We start from the raw sequence: 16,931 nt of genomic DNA, 5'->3' as shown, positions 1-16,931 counted from the left end.
ACTCCTGTAATTAGGATAGTACATGGTGACTTCATATGTAAATACTCCTAATCTTTGTTTTTCAGCTGTCTATTCATATTGCATTGCTAGGTGATATATTCAAAAGCCAAATGAAGCCACACTCTTCTTGAATGAGCAAAAGAACACAAGGCAATGTGCACAGTCTGGAACATGAAAAATTCCTGCTAGAAATTGGGACTTCTGTTGCTTTTCTTGAGGGTGGATTGTGAATATAGATGGATGCCAGCAAGAGGGGCCTTTTAGTACCGATTTAAACACCGTAAGTTGGAGGTAACACAAGAAAGAAAAAGGGAATAGCATAGGCAAGGTTTTTTTTCTGATGCTGGGAACCCTGATTTATGGAGCTGTACTGGGACTGTCTGGGACAGAATTAACATTCTCCACAGTAGCCCCTAGGGTGCTGTGCTCTGCACTTAGAGCTAGAACTCCACTGCCATCGCAACAATGTTTGGGCAATTATGGACCAGCGCTGGCACAACATCAAGATTCTTTCTCCAACACCTCCAAAGCCAGGAAGTGGAGGGTTGGCAAAAGGAGGGAGGGGACATCACCATGGCAGCTGACCCATATCATCCAAAGGGATATTCCATTCCATGTGATGTCACACTCAGCAATAAAAGGCGGCAAAGGGGAAGGAAAGCGGGGAGCTCTCATTATGAAGACATCTGTCCTCCCAAACAATCGCTATGAGTATTGAGGCCCTGCTTGCCAGGAGATGGCCAAACATCACTTTTTGAGGGGAAGTAGAGAATAATTTTCTTTTCTCTCTGTGCTTCTGTGCAGCCCTTGCTTATTTCTCTCTCTAACTTTTCCCTTATATTAATTTTTTTTCTTCTCACCCTCTTCTGATGAGGGGGAGTAAGAGAGTGGTTGTGGTGGAGCTCACCAAGGAACATAAGACAGACCACTTGTCAGGGCAAGGCACATGCTGCAGATCCTGTTCCTGTTGAGATTCACTGGCATTGTTATCTTTGGAGATTTTCTGGGATTTTGTGTAATTCTTCTTTGAAATGGAGAACTCTAATCATCAAACAACAACACGTTGCTTCACTCCTACAGACTTGCCACATGCACACTACCACGTGCCAAAGGATGTGGACAGCACAGCTCTGTACAGCACAGCAGAGCTCTGTGCCTATTCAGGCAAGCTGCCATGCAGATCCCAAACTTCTCCATGAACAATCTCAGTGGGGAAGACTGCCCTGACATCAGCCATGGCCAAGCAGTGCCTGTGTAGAAGAGAGAAGAGAAGGCAGATGTAGCTGGGGAAGTGAGGACCCCACTGGGAGAGGAGACGAGAGCAGCCCCTGCACATGATGCGGCTCCCAGAGTTCCCAGGATCCCTGACTGTGACAATCCTCAGAGGTTGCTGCAGCTGGAGGAGGGAGAAACCCCAGGGAGCATTTGGGGCACAGTCAGACCAGACCATTTCTCATCGCTGAATCTGCCCTTGTTCCCCCAGCAGTCATTTCCGGCAGCTCTGTTCTCTTGGGGCTGGGAGGTGCTTTTCTGACTCTCTCTCCCACAGCAAACAGGAGGATCGGTCTCAGCATGCACCGTGGGTATGTCGTCTTCACTGCCTTCCTGGAGCTCCTGCTGGGTAAGTGCTGGCTTTTAATCAAGACATAAATCTTCTTTTCCCAGGAAGCCCTCATCAGCCTTACCACATTTATGTGAAAAAGAGATTATGAATCACAGGGAAAATGTTGGTAAATGTTGTCTCCTGCTTCTGGTTCTTGGACTGGTTATCTCACATTGCTGTTATTCTTCGAAATTTGGAATGAGGAGATGGAGAAGAGACCTCTCCTGCTTCTCTTGTCCTTTCAGTCCATCCCTTTTCTGCGTCTCTCTTCTGGTCCGCCTACTGTCACCAGAGAAGATTTCATCAGTCTCTGCCGTCCCTCATTTCACCCTTTCCTATAGAAACAGACAGATTGTGTCCAAGTGGATACAGGGACATGAAAGCTCTCCTCCCATGGACATTACCAGGGTGTCCAGTCTGTCTTCTGCCTGATGTGTGAGGCAGGAGGAGAAGGCACACAGCTCAGCTCTCCTCAGGGTCCACTCTGGCCAGGGAGTTCTGAGCTCTGCCCCCACACCACCTTGCTGTGCCCCAGCCGTGGGGACCTTTCAGCCCAGTAAAGGACAGGGGGCCTTATCTCCCACAGGTCTGAATTCACTCCTGTTTGGCTGTCTGGAGATTTCCCCACAGAACTGCTGAACTTCTCTTTCTTCCAGAAACCACGGGGCAGGTGTCCGTCATCCAGCAAGAAGGGCAAGTCTCCGTGGAGCACGGAAACACCTTCCAGACCAATTGCACATATGAAACCTCCAACTTTAATGGCTTGCTCTGGTACCAGCAGAAGAAGGGACAAGCCCCTCAACGGATTTCCTATCAAGCAGGAGCAGGCACCAAGCAGAGTGACCGTCTCACCACGGAGCTGAACACTGAGAGGAAATCCAGTGTTCTGCGGCTGAAGGAAGTCGAGCTTTCTGACAGCGCCTTGTACTTCTGTGCTGTGAGTGACACGCTGGTGCAGGAAGGTGCCCTGGCTGTGCAACAACTCTGGATGTGGAGGGGACTTGTTCTCCAGAAGGATTCTGTCATTTCCAAGACAATTGTGAATCTCCAAATTGTGAATATGCTCCTCCATCTCAGACTTCAGTGTTAGCCAGGAGATAATTCTGGCTCAGAAGCACCTATTGATTATTGCTCTAACCCAAGCAATGGATGTGTTATGCGTAGAAAGTCTCGGTCCCAGCGTGAGAGCTGGGCCGGGGCTAATACCTGATAGGCCAGACTCCAGAGAGGCCTGGATGAAGGCTCCATCCAGTGATGGCCCTGCACCACCTAAGAGGCTGGCTAGGCCAGGCTGACAAGATTTGGCCAGCCCAGGCACAGGCACACAGGCAGCAGAGCTGGGGCAATGCCATGCTAGGCCTGAGCATGAGCAGAGTCTTTGGACTAGGGGCCAAGAGTCCTTGTGAAAGTAAAGCACCCCCACACCACAGGGCCCCGAGGTGTGCTACTGTGGGAAGGCCCTCACCTGGGTGTGGAGAGCAGTGGGGCTACATGGAGCACAAGGGCCACATCATCCTCATGGCTCTGGGAATGACAGAGGAGCTTGGTGCCTGGGAGAAGATCTCCCAGCGTGTGCCCTGTGGTTGGGCTGGTGCATACCCTGTGACATTCAGGGCCCATACACAGATCTTGCTGAGTGCACAATCAGGTCCCATTCTCACTGCTATGTCTCAGCAGAGACTGTGGGATACCTGCCCCCACACAATGTCTTTTCTGGAGCATGGTGCAATTGTGCCACCTATGGGGTCTCTGAGTTCCAGGGCCTGATGAAAGCTGATCCATGCTTGGGGAAAAGAAAGCAAGACTGAGCAGCCGTGAGTGTTTGGGCATTGGTCCCTGCCCTGGGCCTGCCTTCATGAAAAAGGAATTGAGTTCACAGGGCCTGGGGGCTCCAGTGTGTGGCCTGATGGGACTGGTACCAGTACGAACCTGTGGATCTCCTCAGCCCTATGCATCTTGGCAACAGCTGGGCCATGCCAGACGCTGTGCTGTAGTGTGATGGGGATGCACAGGGAAGCTGTTCCTGCTCTCCATGCCCAGACAAGATGCCCATGATTAGGTGGTGGAGGAAATGTGAAAGTCGATGAGGGACAGAGGGCCATCACCAAGACAATTACCTATTCCCAGTTTCTGCAGTCCTTTGGGATCATATTGGTCTCAGCCTCCATCCTTAGCACAGCTCCACCCAAAGCAAGACAAACACTCTTCCCCAAGAGCTGGGGCCTACAATGTCAACAGCGCTTGTCTAGGCGGAGATGCCAGAAGTCAAGGACTGGTGGCTATTGGCTGTGATGGAACTAGGGATGTCTTCCTCACCTTCAAGAGACACTGCCTGAAAGAGGAATTGCTGCAGTATGCCCCACCCTCCAGTGCCTAGAGGAATGAGGCAGTGCCCCCAGCCTATTCCCACTAAGGAATGGTTTTCTCCCTTGGCCATCAGTATCCAGATGAAAAGACCACACAGGGACACACTCAGGGTTGCTGCAAATGTTTATCAAGGCTCAGGAGGGAAAGGAGGACACTCAAAGAGGAGGCCCCAAGATCGTAGCAAGCAGGAGCAGACAAAAATCTGTTCAGCTTTTCCAATGGCAGACTTGCAACAGGGCATCAATCTACCTGGCCCACATGGGGAGAGGGTCTACCAGGTCTCTCCAGACTGGTTTCTGGGGGCCTCACACAAAGGAGAGGGCAAGAAAGCAAAGAAAGAAAAAGAGCGTGTAGAAAACAGGATAGGAAGACGTTGGTCATGTTGTCATAGACTCCGGGCTGGCCCCTTCCTATCTGTCTTTACAGGACAAGCCAGAGATGGTCAGGTCCTCTTAGAACAACAACATGAGGTCTCTTCTTCCATCCATTTTGGCCAGCAGCATGTTCTGGGTTCCTGGGGTCCTGGTCTGGGGCACTGTCTGGCATCTTTAGCAGGGGCGGCACCTGCTGCCACAGTAGCGGCTGGTAATGCAGGAGAGGTCACAGCACCCAGAGTTGATGGGGACGCCGTCACAGCTGAGGATGCTGCCAACGGCAGCAGAGGTGGAGGATCCCACAGCCGTGTTCTGCGGGAAGGAGCTGAGGATGGGGCCGGGCAGGGTCACCACCACGGGAGAGGGCTGGATGACAATGGTGGAGTTCTGGCACTGCCTGACGCAGGGCTCGTTGCAGCTGCTGGCCAGTGGGGTTGGGCCGCACGGCTGGCATGGCCGGCACTGGTCGTAGCAGGACATGTCTGGGAGCAGGAGGTGCAACTGGGAGAGAGGGCAGATAGGAAGTTTAGCATGGAAATGCATGAGGAGCAGCCAGTCACCCCACCCTAACAGATCCAAGGCACAGGCAGTACTGTGAGCTGGAGGCTGTGCAGGGATGTGCGAGGCATTCTTGGCTGCATCCTGACAGGGCCCAAAAAGAGCCACCACAGCCAGGATACACCCTAGGCTCCAGCATAAGAGCCATCACACCAAAGGCCCAATCTTCCTCCATGACAAACCTTCTACCCCTTGACTCTCCCACAACCAGCAGTCCCAAGATATGGCAGGGCACACAGCTGAGAGCAGCTGAAAGGTCCAAGGAACTGAGTCCTCCTGTGGGAGAATGAGGGGGACAAGAAGGTGCTTCACACTCACCTGGATCCCAACAAGAAGAAGGCCAGAGAAGTGGATGAGAGAGCACGGAGCTGGGCTGGCTTTTATAGTGGGCCTTAGCTGCCCCATGTCCAGAGGCATCCCTTGAAGCAGGGACTATTTTCTGACAAGCTACTCATGCATGAAAAACATCCCATCTAATGATACGGGATGTGTGTTGCCTTCCTGTGATGCTGCTTTTCATTTCCTGCTTTATGCCCTTTCCCCAAAGAAGGCAACTCCTGAGTGGCAGGTAGGGAGGCCCAAGTATTTCCAGGCAACACATGTCAGTGTGGGCAGAAGACTCAGCTCACATGCTGGAAGAGTCCAGTAAAAGCGTATGTTGTCATTCTGGGTGACTCCCTAGGGACTCTCTGGGGCCCTTTTGGCTACAGGTGACCCAGCTCCTGCCTGTGACCCTAACCCTGCTGACACTGCCCTCAGGGAAAACCTGCTGGCCTGTTTTGCCTCCTCCTGCTCTGACCCAGGGGTGTCTGTAAAGGGGGAGAGGTTGTGCAGGGCCCTTTCTGGATCACAAAAGAAAGGCCCAACAGGTCAGTGGCTGTTTTAGTTAGAAGGAATAACAAGATGAATGTACACAGAAAGGAAACCTTTCATGTGCAGGTGATCCTGCCTTCTACCAGCATCGGACAGAGCCGGGTGTGTTTTCCCAAGACACACACTGCAGATCCTGTCCATAGAGAATTCCTTCTTCACTCCCATAACTTGATGCCTTTCATTTTTTGCTTCAGAAAAAGAATGAATAAAATCATACACCGTCTCCTTACATGACGCAAGCTTATTTCTGTCATGACACCCACCAGTGATCAGTCGGGGCACTCCAGCACTTTCCTTGCCACTGCTACTCAGCCTAACAAATGGGATTCTCAGGCCTGAAGTTCAAGGCCCAACAAAGCTGACATTGTCTTGTCAAGAGCCCTGGCTCCAGCGCCTTCTGCAAGGCTCCCAGTCCACCTCCCCTCTCTACCATGTCAAACCATGTGCTTTGCTCAAATGCTGTCCAGAATCTTTGGTGTACACTGTGTCACGTTCATGCACATGTTCCTCCCTTGTGGGCACTTGCCTGTATTGGGGCTATGTGGGACAGACTCAGCATTCCCCACGGCAGCCCCTAGAGTGCTGTGCTCTGCACTTGGAGCTAGAACAGCATTGCCATCACACCAACATTGGGGCTATAGTGGAGCAGTGGTGACACAGCATCAAGACTCTCTCCAAGCCCCCCAAAGCCAGGAGGTGGGGGGTGGGCAAGAGGTTGGGAGTGGACATCACCAGGGCACCTGACCTAAACCAACCAAAGGGATGTTCCGTACTGGATGATGTCACACTTAGCAGTAAAGATGTGAAAGGGGAAGGAAAAAAAGGGGTGGGCATACTGAGTCAGTGCTTCCAAAGACTTCGACGAACATCACTTGCTGATGGGAAGTGGAGTATAATTTTCTCTCAGTTTGTTTCCAAACACCCTTCGCTCTTTAGTTTTATAATTTTTCTTTCTTTTTCACTTAATTATATTATACCTATCTCAACTTGTAAGTCCTTTAGCTTAAATCACATTCTCTCCCAACATCTTGCTTTCAGCAGGGGGTGTGAGAGAGCTGTGTGGTGGATGTTTACTTGGCAAGAAGAGAGCAAGAAGGAACCTGAGAACAGCTGAACAATCACAGAACAAAAACAGCCCAGAAGTGCCCACTGCACACATGCTGAAATGCGGCCTTCTGTATCTGAAGCCCTCTTTCTCCTGACCCTAAGAAGTTCATTGCCAATTTCAGTCCCCAACAAGGATAGGCCCACAACAGTTTGGATCCTTTCATTAATTCTGTACCACAGGATTTAGAGTGTAAGAGCATGGTGGCAGTCACCCCTCCCTGCCTCTCCAGGCCAGGACACAGCTGCACTCCCCATGGCTAGAGAGTTCAAAAGTATGGCATTAGCTTTATGCACAAGGAGAAAGGCTGAGAAATCCTGCCATCTTTGTGCAGGCCCAGCCCTGCGTGGATCTGCTGCTGGTGCAGTGTCAGTGGTGTGTGGGGTGGGACAGAGGTCCCCCATGGGGAAACCAATGCCACACATACATCTGTGACTCATGGGCCTGGTGCTGAGTCATGCAGGGTCTGAAACCTTGGGCAGAAATGGCATCGAACGAGAGGAACATGGGTCCTGGTGTTGCTGTGCTGTGGGAGGAAGGACAGACCCTGTGGGTGCCACACAGAAAGCCAAACAGACGTGTGTATTGTCTACGCCCACCTCACAGGGGGATTCAAAGGAAACAGAGCTGAACTCTGGAGATGAAGCATACTTAGTCTGGGGCTAATGCGTGCAATTTCAGAAATTGGTAGGTTTGGTTATATGGATGAAATATACATGGAAGCGGCGCTCACCCTTCGTTTGCCCTGCTCTGGCCCTACACAATCACAGCTTCTTCTGGGACTTGCTGTCAGTCATGCAGCTGCCTTCTGCAGAGAGCTTCTGGACTGCTGTGCTCCTTAAATACAACAGCACCACCAGTTTTCCTGTGCTCCTTGAGCTCCTGCAGGGTGCTCCTGGTCTCCCTCTGAATGTAGACATGTGAGGAGACACAAGACACTGTCTGCTCACTCTCACTTCCCTGCACTTGTATCATGCCGGGGGCTACGTTCCCTCCTCTATACCCAACCCATTGCCAACTTCTCCCACAACAAAGTGGTGTCCATCTTCTCCAGGGCTGTGATTCCCTCTGCTCTATGCACCAACCTACAGCGTAAAGACCGAGAAGGTGAAGGAAGCCATGCGAAACCTGAGAAACAGAGGGAGGTTGTTTCTTTGTTTCCTCTGCTGTGTTTGCTGTCTCTGCTTTCAGGGCCATGCTGTTTTCTCTACTCTCTTCTGCAATGGAGGTCTTGGGGAAGCTGCCATCACTGCTTCCACAGCAGCCCTTATTTTCTTTCATAGCTTTCAGCTCCTCCCTTCTTGTTTGCTACCCTAGAAGCAGCCCTTCAGCACTTGGGATGGGGGCCGAGAGAAAGAACTGCAGGAAGCTGGAAACAACACACAGGGATACAAACCTGACTGATAGATGATGAGGGAGGAAGAGAGGAGATCAAATGTGGGCAGTCACAACACCAGTTGGTGGCCTATCAAGAAGCCACAGGGAGATCAGCTTGGGCCTTGCACCTCCTACAGCTGTGGGCTAGGACACACGCTGGGGTGGGTGCAGGACAGACCTATACAACCCCATGAGGGGACGTGCAGGGAAATGGGAGTTGGGAGGAGCACACTAGGGCAGACAGAGCAGGGTGTAAAAGGGGCTGCAGCCTGTACTTGCATGGCTGGGCCCTGAACATGAGCACCGCTGTCTGTCCTGTCCTCTTCTGGAATATTTCCTTACGTCTCCATAATCTCGCTCTGTCCCATGAACACATGTGCTGCAAGGAGAACGTAGCAATTCCTCATGGAGTGGCAGAAGTGGATTTGATGCTAGCTGCTGGAGTCAGACTCAGCGCGAGGACATCCCTGCCCTGTGCTGTCAGCTGCTGGAGCCAGGGGTCCCCCAAGCAGGGAAAGGGGGTCTCAGCCTCCAGGAAAATGTGGCAAGTCCATTTGGGGTCTCCAAAAGCAGCTACTGGGGGTACTGGCCTGCATCTATCTTCCCCAAATGGGCATGTTTGTCCCTGCCTGTGTGTCTCCTGGGTACGTGCTCAGCTACTATTGCCGTGAAGCTTGTAAATGGGAAAGTGGCAACTGTGCCCCTCAATCTGGGCAGAGACGCTCGACCGACGATGACAGCTCAATGGGCAGTGCCAGACAGCAGGGCCCCGTACGGTTTGGGGTGCTGTCGGGGCACTGTGTCCCCGGACCCGTTCCTGCTGCTGGCTTTCCACACCTGCAGCAGTGCCGGCCACAGCTGTGATATCAGCACACCACAGCACCAAGCTCCCAGGCCCAGCCCAGCCTGACCCGTTGCCCTCCACTGGGGACGCTTCAGGCAGGCAGCTGCTTTCTCCTCTCCCGCTTCTCTCCTCTCTCCCTACTCATCTCCTACCCCGTTCACTGCCCTCCTCTCCCCTTCCCACTCCCAAAGGAGATGCCGTAGCAGAAGGGCAGCTGCTGTCTCAGCTCCCTCGCCCTTTCGCTCCCGCTCCATCTCCCACTCTCTCTCCCTCTGCCTCTCCTATCCCGGGCTGGGCTGCAGGACGGGCAGAGCCCCGCGGGCAGCAGCCGAAGCCCTGCCCGCCCACAGGCGCCCAGCACTCGCAGCCCGGGCCAGCCCCCGAGCGGCCCCGGGGCGGAGCTGGCGGCGCCGGGCGGTGGCGGCGGGGAGGAGGCGCCGCGGGCGGAGCAGAGCCGGGGCTGGCGGGGGCAGCGCGGCGCGGGCGGCGGAGCGGCGGGATGCGGCAGGGCCGGGCCGCAGGGCTGGCGGCGCTGGCCGCGGTGCTCCTGGGTGCGCGGGGCTGCCGGCGCCGGGGACGGCACGGGACGGGACGGGGCTGCCCTCGCTTCTGGCCCGCCGGCTTCTTACGGACCTCGCTCCCCTCTGGCCTCCCTCTGCAGCCATCCCGCCTGCCTCCAGCGAGCTCAGCCGGCCGTTGCCTCCCACCTTGCCTTGCTCCCTGCCTTCCTCCTCTCCTTTCGGCACACCCCCACTCATTGCTGCCTGCTTCCCTTCTCCTCCTGGCTCGGACTCTCCTCCCAAACAGCCCTGCTCCGACCTGGTCCCTAAATAACCCTTCCCAGAGAAATGTCCTTTGTGTGCTTTCTTCTGAGAAAAAGCTTGCATCGGCTGTCAATCGTTTTCTTCTGCCCTTTCCCCTTTCCTGACATTTTTGGTGGAAGCAAAGACATTTTCTGAGTTTTCTCCTGCTTTTCTTCTTGGCAGTGGCTGCAGGCAGAGCCCAGGTGCAGCAGGAGCCACGGGCACAGACCACCGAGGGCACCGGCATCAACATCGCCTGCTCACACCCCAACATCCAGTCATATGAAATCATTTATTGGTATCGTCAGTTCCCGGGCCGAGAACCCGCATTCCTCGTGTCGGCTCAGAGTGGGTCCAGAGATGTGACGGACCCGGTAGGGCGGCTCTCGGTGGCAGGAGACCGCCGGTCCAGCACCCTATTGCTTACCCAGCCTCGTCTTCGGGACGCGGCGGTGTATTACTGCGCCCTGAGAGCCACGGGGAGAGGAGCCGGGGCTGCGGCCGTGCAGGAACCGTGGCGGGCGGGGCCGGGCGTGTGTGGCGGGGGCGAGGCAGGGGCACAGCCCCCAGGGGGCGCTGCCGCTCCGCCCGCCAGGACCACCTCGTCCCGCAGCCGCGGGGGTTCCCCCGCCAGCCCGGCCCCTCCAAGGCACTTCGGTTCTGCTGAAGGGGTCTGGAGCCTGGGTGCAGCTGAACGGAGATGGCAGCAGCCTGCCAGAGGTGTGTGCAGGGAAGAGGCACTGAAACACAGCCCCTTTCTCCTGAGCCCTCCTTTTCCTCACGCTGCAACAATGTTCCTCAGTTTCTCCCAAATTCAGGCCCAAACAAGGACCGAATCAGGACAGTTTGCATCCTTGGTTTATTTCAGGGTAACTGAATGTTTGGAGTGCCTCAGCGTGGCTGTCCATCGATGACCTTGGGATATATAGGAGAAGCAGACTGTTGTGAGGCTCCTAATGGTGCCTGTCAGTCAGAGATTTTCACCCGTAGACACTGCCAGGTCCTCCTGGGAGTCAGTGCTGAAGCCAGGCCTATCTCCTCAAACCTGTCTATAAAGGCTGGCCAGCATTGTCTCAGAAATGCATCGCAGAGGATATAGAATCCCATCCAACCCATGTCTGGCTGGTTCTCCTGAAGGCAAGGGGGCAGCTTCACATGTCGTATTTCAGAGCAAATGTGTTTTCTCAGCGTATTGGGTGTCTCACCCAAGATAATCTGCCTTGTTCAAACTCAGAGGCAGATCCCAACCACACTTTTATCTGTTTGCCAATGACATGCACCCAGAACTACACACAAGGTTTATATATTGCTATCAGTGTCCTGGGGCATTCAAGGTAGGCAATAAACAGCAGAGCAATTAAGAAACCAATGTCTCCAGGAACTACCAGTCATGTTTTGGGTTGCAACACGGGCCAAGCCCTTCCAGGGCAATGGGCCATCCCAACAAAGCAGAAATGTTTGTCAGAGCTCTTTCCTGTGGTCTACCCCACACCTTAGCCCTGGCAGTGCCATACGTTCACCTGGGCTAAATTGGTTGCATTCTCTTGCAGCTGTGGCTGACTCCATTCCTCTGGCACCAGGAAAGACAAAGGGTTTACCCCAGTGCACCTTTGGCTCATCTCTCTTGCCTGCATGGCTGATTCCTTCTGGACATGACAAGGCTGTACCAAGCAGGGCCATAAGTGGATCCATAAGAACACAGCTCTGTAATTGAGCAGGGAAGGACAAGGTGCCCTTCTGATGCGACCTGTCATAGATGTAACCAGGCTCTAATAAGATACTGATGAGAAACATCAAAGGGCTGCAAAGCACTGACAGGAAAAATGTCTGCCAGCACTCAAGCAGGGCCTGGAAACAATGGGCATCCTTGAAGTGCAACTGGGCAACAGAGAGCTGCACGCGTCCTGAACATAGCCTCTACATAACCAAAAGAAGAAACAGAGAAACAACTTGCCTGAGCAGGAGCAAAGCAAATGGTCAGGAAAAGTGGAAATGAGCGTGAGGAAGTCCCTGTGAGTGCAAGTCCTGCACCTGAGGAAAGCTGTTGCATGCTTGGGGGCAAGTGGGCACCCTAGAGCAGTGTGGGGGCATGCGAACTGCCTGCTGTCTTTGCATTGACCCACCCCATATGGGTTCAGGGTCCTCAGGGACTAGAGATTTACGTGTATGTTCCATGACGGGGAACACCAATGCTGTCTTGTAGAAGGGGATCAGCCCTGCATGTGTGCCATCACCTGGGCCCTGCCAAGTGCCGTGCTGGGGGCGGTTGGGCCTCATGGGACATGTGTTCCTGCCACACATGCCCATGTGTGCTGGCCATAGCCCTGAGGTAGGGCAAACGAGGGAAGATGAGGGTGGAGTAGAAGCAGTCGGGCATCCCTGCACTTATTCCACCCATTCCCCACATCTGCCATCCATCTTCTGTCCCCACCTGCTTCCCCAGCACAGCACTGTCCTGAGCAAGAAGAAGCCCGTTCCTAAGAGCCTACAGGGTGCCAAGCCTCCACAGCCTCCCATAGACTCGTAGCTTCTTCCATGAGGACAGCAGAGGTTGTGCTCTCTGTTTGCAGGACAGGGGGGAGCTGTGGGCAGAGATGCTGCAAGGCAAGGGTAGATTGCCCCTAGCTCTGTGAAAGTGAGGAATGTCTTCTTCAGCCCCAAGGGGCATTGTCCAAGAGAGGACCCTCTGCAGCATGTCGCAACCTCCCATTGTTCTGGGAGTGGGGAAAAGGCTCCTTAAACGCCCATCTTATACCCACCAAGGGCAAGACAATTCTCGCTGGGCGGCTCAGGAGGGCATACGCAGAGGGAAGAAACATCTACAGCCAAGGCTGGGTTGCCGGAAACTTTAAAGAGTGTACAGAGGAAAAGGAGGTCACTCTGAGCAGAGGCCCTTCAGTGCAGGGATCACCAGGGCCAACCAAGAGGCGGCATCCTTTGCCCATGGAGGAGTTCATGCAGGGCATTAGTCTGCTGTTACCACGGTGGCAGGGCTGGATCTGAGGATCCCCACAGCACAGGGGAGGAGAAGAACACTATGAAAATTGAGACAGGGGGGTAGGTGTTAGAATGGAAGGAGAGACATGGACCGTGTTTTCAGAGATCTCAGACTAGCCCCTGGTCAGGCTCCTGCCAATGTTTGCCAGAGGAGGTGAGGAAGGTCAGTCATTCTGAAAGCAATGGCCTGAAGACTCCTCCTTCTGTTGTCCAGCACCATGGTCGTGCTGGAACCCCAGGGCCATGGGCAGTGGCTTTAGCAGGGCAGGCATCTTCTGCCACAGTAGCGGCTGGAAATGCCCGAGAGATCACAGCACCCGGAGGTGATGGGGACTCCGTCACAGCTGAGGATGCTGCCAACGGCAGCAGAGGTGGAGGATCCCACAACGGTGTTCTGCGGGAAGGAGCTGAGGATGGGGCCGGGCAGGGTCACCACTACGGGAGAGGGCTCAATGACGACGGTGGAGTTCTGGCACTGCCTGACGCAGGGCTCGTTGCAGCTGCTGGCCAGCGGGGTCGGGCCACAGGGCCGGCATGGCAGGCACTGGTTGTAGCAGGACATGTCTTGGGCTGGAGATGCACCTGGGAGAGAGGGCAGAGAGGAAGCAGAGCATATGGTGAGGAGCAGCCCCATTATCCCACCACAAAGGAGCTAAGGCAACTGGTGAGGGTGGATGTGGGGTTGTGCCAGGAGGTTCATGGTCTTCATCGCTTTGTACTGACAGGGCCCTTCAAAGCGCAGGCTGATCCAATGAGACAATCATGTTGCACATAACCCAAAAGTCTACCTCTGCACCATATCCCAGCCTCTCTCTACACAGAACATCTCTCTCCACCCCTCTCAGATGGGAAGGAACTCCAAGGCCCAGCATCGCTCTGAACCACCACCAGATGAGATGTCTATTAATGCAAGATCCCTTCTAGTTGAGAAGAAGAGGAGAGAGGGCTTCAGACTCACCTGGTTACCAAGGAGGATGAGGCAACAGAATTGGATGAGAGAGCAGAGAGCTGGGCTGCCTTTTATACTGGTACTTCATTGCCGCAGGCCCAGAGGCACCCTTGGCAGAGGTAACAATTTTCTGACAAGCTCATCTTGAATGCAAACCATCCCAACAAATGATATGGGCTGTGCACCGGTTTCCTGCACTGCTGCCTTTTCATTTGCAGATCTAGGCCATGGCCATTCTGCAGTGATGGTTTCTTTAGAGTGCTAGGATGAAATGTCCAAGGATTTCTAGGGCAGGAATGCATCAGTGGAGGGCAGAAGACTCACTGGACGTGCTGGATGGGTCCCCTCTGATCATCTTCATGGCTCTGCTCTGAACCCACTTGAACAGGGCTATATCTTTCTCGTGCTGGGGGCCCCAAAGCTGAACACAGCACTCCAGGTGATTTAAAGATCAAAGCCAAAATTTCTTTAAGTGGTATATTCTTTATTGCAGCGCTGGATGCACGGGGGATCCTTCCGCCTATCGTGTACGTTCGAAGTGACAAAATATCTCATATTTATACAGCGAAACAATGAATATTCAATTAGCACCCATACATATTCATTACCTATCCCCGCCTACCCTCGCTTCGTATGCTAATTAGCTTATCAGTCCTTGCGCTTGCGCATAAGTCTTCCAAGAATTGTGGGCCGGGGTCTCCAGGATGTGGGCAGTGGTCTTTGGGAGGAAGGCCGTAGGTCTTCCTCTTAATGCACTTTTCACCTTTGTTTAATCAGTTGTTTTCCAAGCTGTAAAAATGCTGAGTTGGCTTTCAGTTTAACTGAGGGTCGGCAGATAACAGGAAGTCTCAGTTAACAAGACAAGACAGTTGACTCAAGTTATCTCAAGTCTCAGCCTGACTAACGGTTAACAGATACTGGGATGTTTTCAAATAACAAGATGCTTAAACATAACAGAAGGTCTACAGATAACAAGATGTCGTTTACTTTGTCCTTGCTAACTTTTAACCACAAGTTTTATTCTATCCTAAAGTGAGTTTATACTATATCACAGGTCGGGTCTCAATGGAGCGGAGCACAGGCCGTGAATCACCTCCCTCCATGTTCTGGACATGCTACTGTCAAGGCAGACAAGCATGGAAACAAAGCTTCTTTCCTTGGCCAAATTCAATTCTGGCTTTGATTTAGCTCTCCTAACTTGATTCCTATCTTGCCTCATCAGACTATGTATCTATATTCTTTCCAGTCTACCTGTCCTTGCTCCTACCCTCTATGGCCTTCTCTGTCATGTTTGAGTTCAGCCAGTTGCTCCATGTTCATTCATGCAGGTCTCCTGGCATTTTGCCTGACTCCCTCTTGGGATGCATCACTCCTGAGCTTGGAGGAGGTAATCCTTGAATATTGCTTGAATATTCCTGGAATATTAAGCAGCCTTTTTGGGCCCATCTCCCCGTCAGGGGTTTGTATCATGGTACTCTACCAAGCAGATGCCTGAGCAGGCCAAAGTCTGCTCTCCAGAAGTCCAGGGCAGCAAGTTTCTTGTGCTTCCTCCTCACTGTGCTCAGGAACCTAACTTCCACCATTTCACAGTAACTGCAGCCAAGGCTGCCCTTGAGCTTCACAGTCCCACCAACCCCAGGTACTATGAGAACGAGGTCCATAATATAGCACCTGTCCTTGTAGGCTCACCTTGTGCACTCGTCTGAGTGCCCGGTTGCTTTTGTTCACACATCTGCTCTTGTCTTGTGACAACCACTGTGCAGCTAGCTTTGTGTGAAGGCACGTGGGTGCAGAGATTTGTCCAGGACTCCATGCAGGTATAGATGAGCACGTGACTGTGTCCTTGTTTCCCCTTTATCACGAGGGAATGTGCACAGTTGTAGCACTCTCCTGTGCTCTGTGCATGAGTCCTGCAGGGGAGCGGGTTCCCATTGTCAGAAGGAGCCTGAGAGCAGCTGAACGCAGATGGCACCAGCCTCTCAGAGGTGTGTGCAGTGAAGAGGCACTGGAAAATACAGCTCCTTTCTCCTGAGCCCTCCTTTTCGTCCCGCTGCAACAATCACCCTCTGTTCCTGCCATCTTCAGGCCCAAACAAGGACCGTATCAGGACAGTTTGGATCCTTGGTTTAATTCAGGATAGCAACATTTGGAGTGCCTCTGAGTGGCTGTCCATCGTTGACCTTGGGATGTATAGGAGAAGCAGACTGCTGTAAGGCTCCTGAGAGTGTCTGTCAGTCAGAGATTTCCAACCCTGGACACTGCCAGGTTCATCTGGGAGTCAATGCTAGTGCCAGGCCCATCTCCTCTCACTTGTCTATAAAGGCCTGCCAGCATTGTCTCAGAAATGCATCGTAGAGGGGACAGATTCCCATGGCTGGTTCTGCCTGGACTGGCTGGTTCGCCTGAGGGTAAAGGAGCAGCTGTCACTCCTCCATGTGTAGAATATCACAGCAAAGGGATCACACAATAGCAAGAGTAATTTGTGTGTCCCCATCCCACTCCCCCTTGTGCCAAATGAATTCTCAGCATTTGGAGTCTTCAGTATGGCTGACTGTCTGGCACAGTGTTCATAGCTCCTGAGAGCCCTTCCCGGAGGCCCAAGCCTGCAGCTTTGGCGTGGAGGGCACCTTCTGCCTGAGTAGCAGCTGGCAGTGCCAGACATCCAGTCCTGCTGAATGCTTTCATTAGGGCCACAAGCAGTCCGAAGGAGGGCACCCTCGGTGAGTTTGTGCATGGTCCCCAGCCAGGGCACACAGGTGGTGACTGTGTAGGTCACAAATGTGCTGTGGAGAACACAGGCTGGCTGGAGAAAGGGGGTGACCAGAACCTCATTTTGGTGCAAAGGAGCAAAGAAAAGGATTTTCCTCTTGGGCAGGAAGAGCCCCCAGAGTAATTCAGGATGGGGGCTGGCTGCCAGGGAAGCAAACCCTCAGGAAAGGCTTTTGGGTGCAGGAGGCACCCAGCCACACACGAGCCAGCAGCGCGCCCTTGCAGCAAAGGCAGCCAACGGCCTGTGCAGCTGGAGGCATCAGGGGGTGCCCCGCAGTGCGTGGGGCCGGGCAGGTGGGGCGTGGGCGAGGC

General features: G+C 53.5%; 2 protein-coding genes and 1 gene segment (V, D, J or C); 1 reads left to right on the top strand and 2 right to left on the bottom strand.

Annotated features, from left to right (window-relative positions):
- The window catches only part of LOC137844691 (T cell receptor alpha variable 1-2-like), a 62,328-nt gene that overhangs the window by 22,445 nt on the left and 22,952 nt on the right, over nt 1-16,931 (top strand).
- LOC137844702 (feather keratin Cos2-3-like) lies at nt 3,622-5,646 on the bottom strand. Its single transcript, XM_068661242.1, has 2 exons — nt 5,215-5,646; nt 3,622-4,845 (listed from the first exon to the last, which is right to left on the bottom strand). The coding sequence occupies exons 1-2, from the start codon at nt 5,317-5,319 to the stop codon at nt 4,519-4,521; spliced, it is 432 nt and encodes a 143-aa protein (XP_068517343.1). The 5' UTR covers nt 5,320-5,646; the 3' UTR covers nt 3,622-4,518.
- On the bottom strand, nt 12,478-14,469 carry LOC137844694 (feather keratin Cos1-1/Cos1-3/Cos2-1-like). Its single transcript, XM_068661233.1, has 2 exons — nt 13,860-14,469; nt 12,478-13,483 (listed from the first exon to the last, which is right to left on the bottom strand). Exon 2 carries the CDS (start codon nt 13,461-13,463, stop codon nt 13,158-13,160), a length of 306 nt encoding a protein of 101 aa, XP_068517334.1. The 5' UTR covers nt 13,464-13,483; nt 13,860-14,469; the 3' UTR covers nt 12,478-13,157.

The sequence above is a fragment of the Anas acuta genome, chromosome 25 (genome assembly GCF_963932015.1).
Source record: "Anas acuta chromosome 25, bAnaAcu1.1, whole genome shotgun sequence".
In the NCBI taxonomy this organism is placed as follows: domain Eukaryota; kingdom Metazoa; phylum Chordata; class Aves; order Anseriformes; family Anatidae; genus Anas; species Anas acuta.
This window is presented reverse-complemented; position numbering and strand designations above follow the sequence as displayed.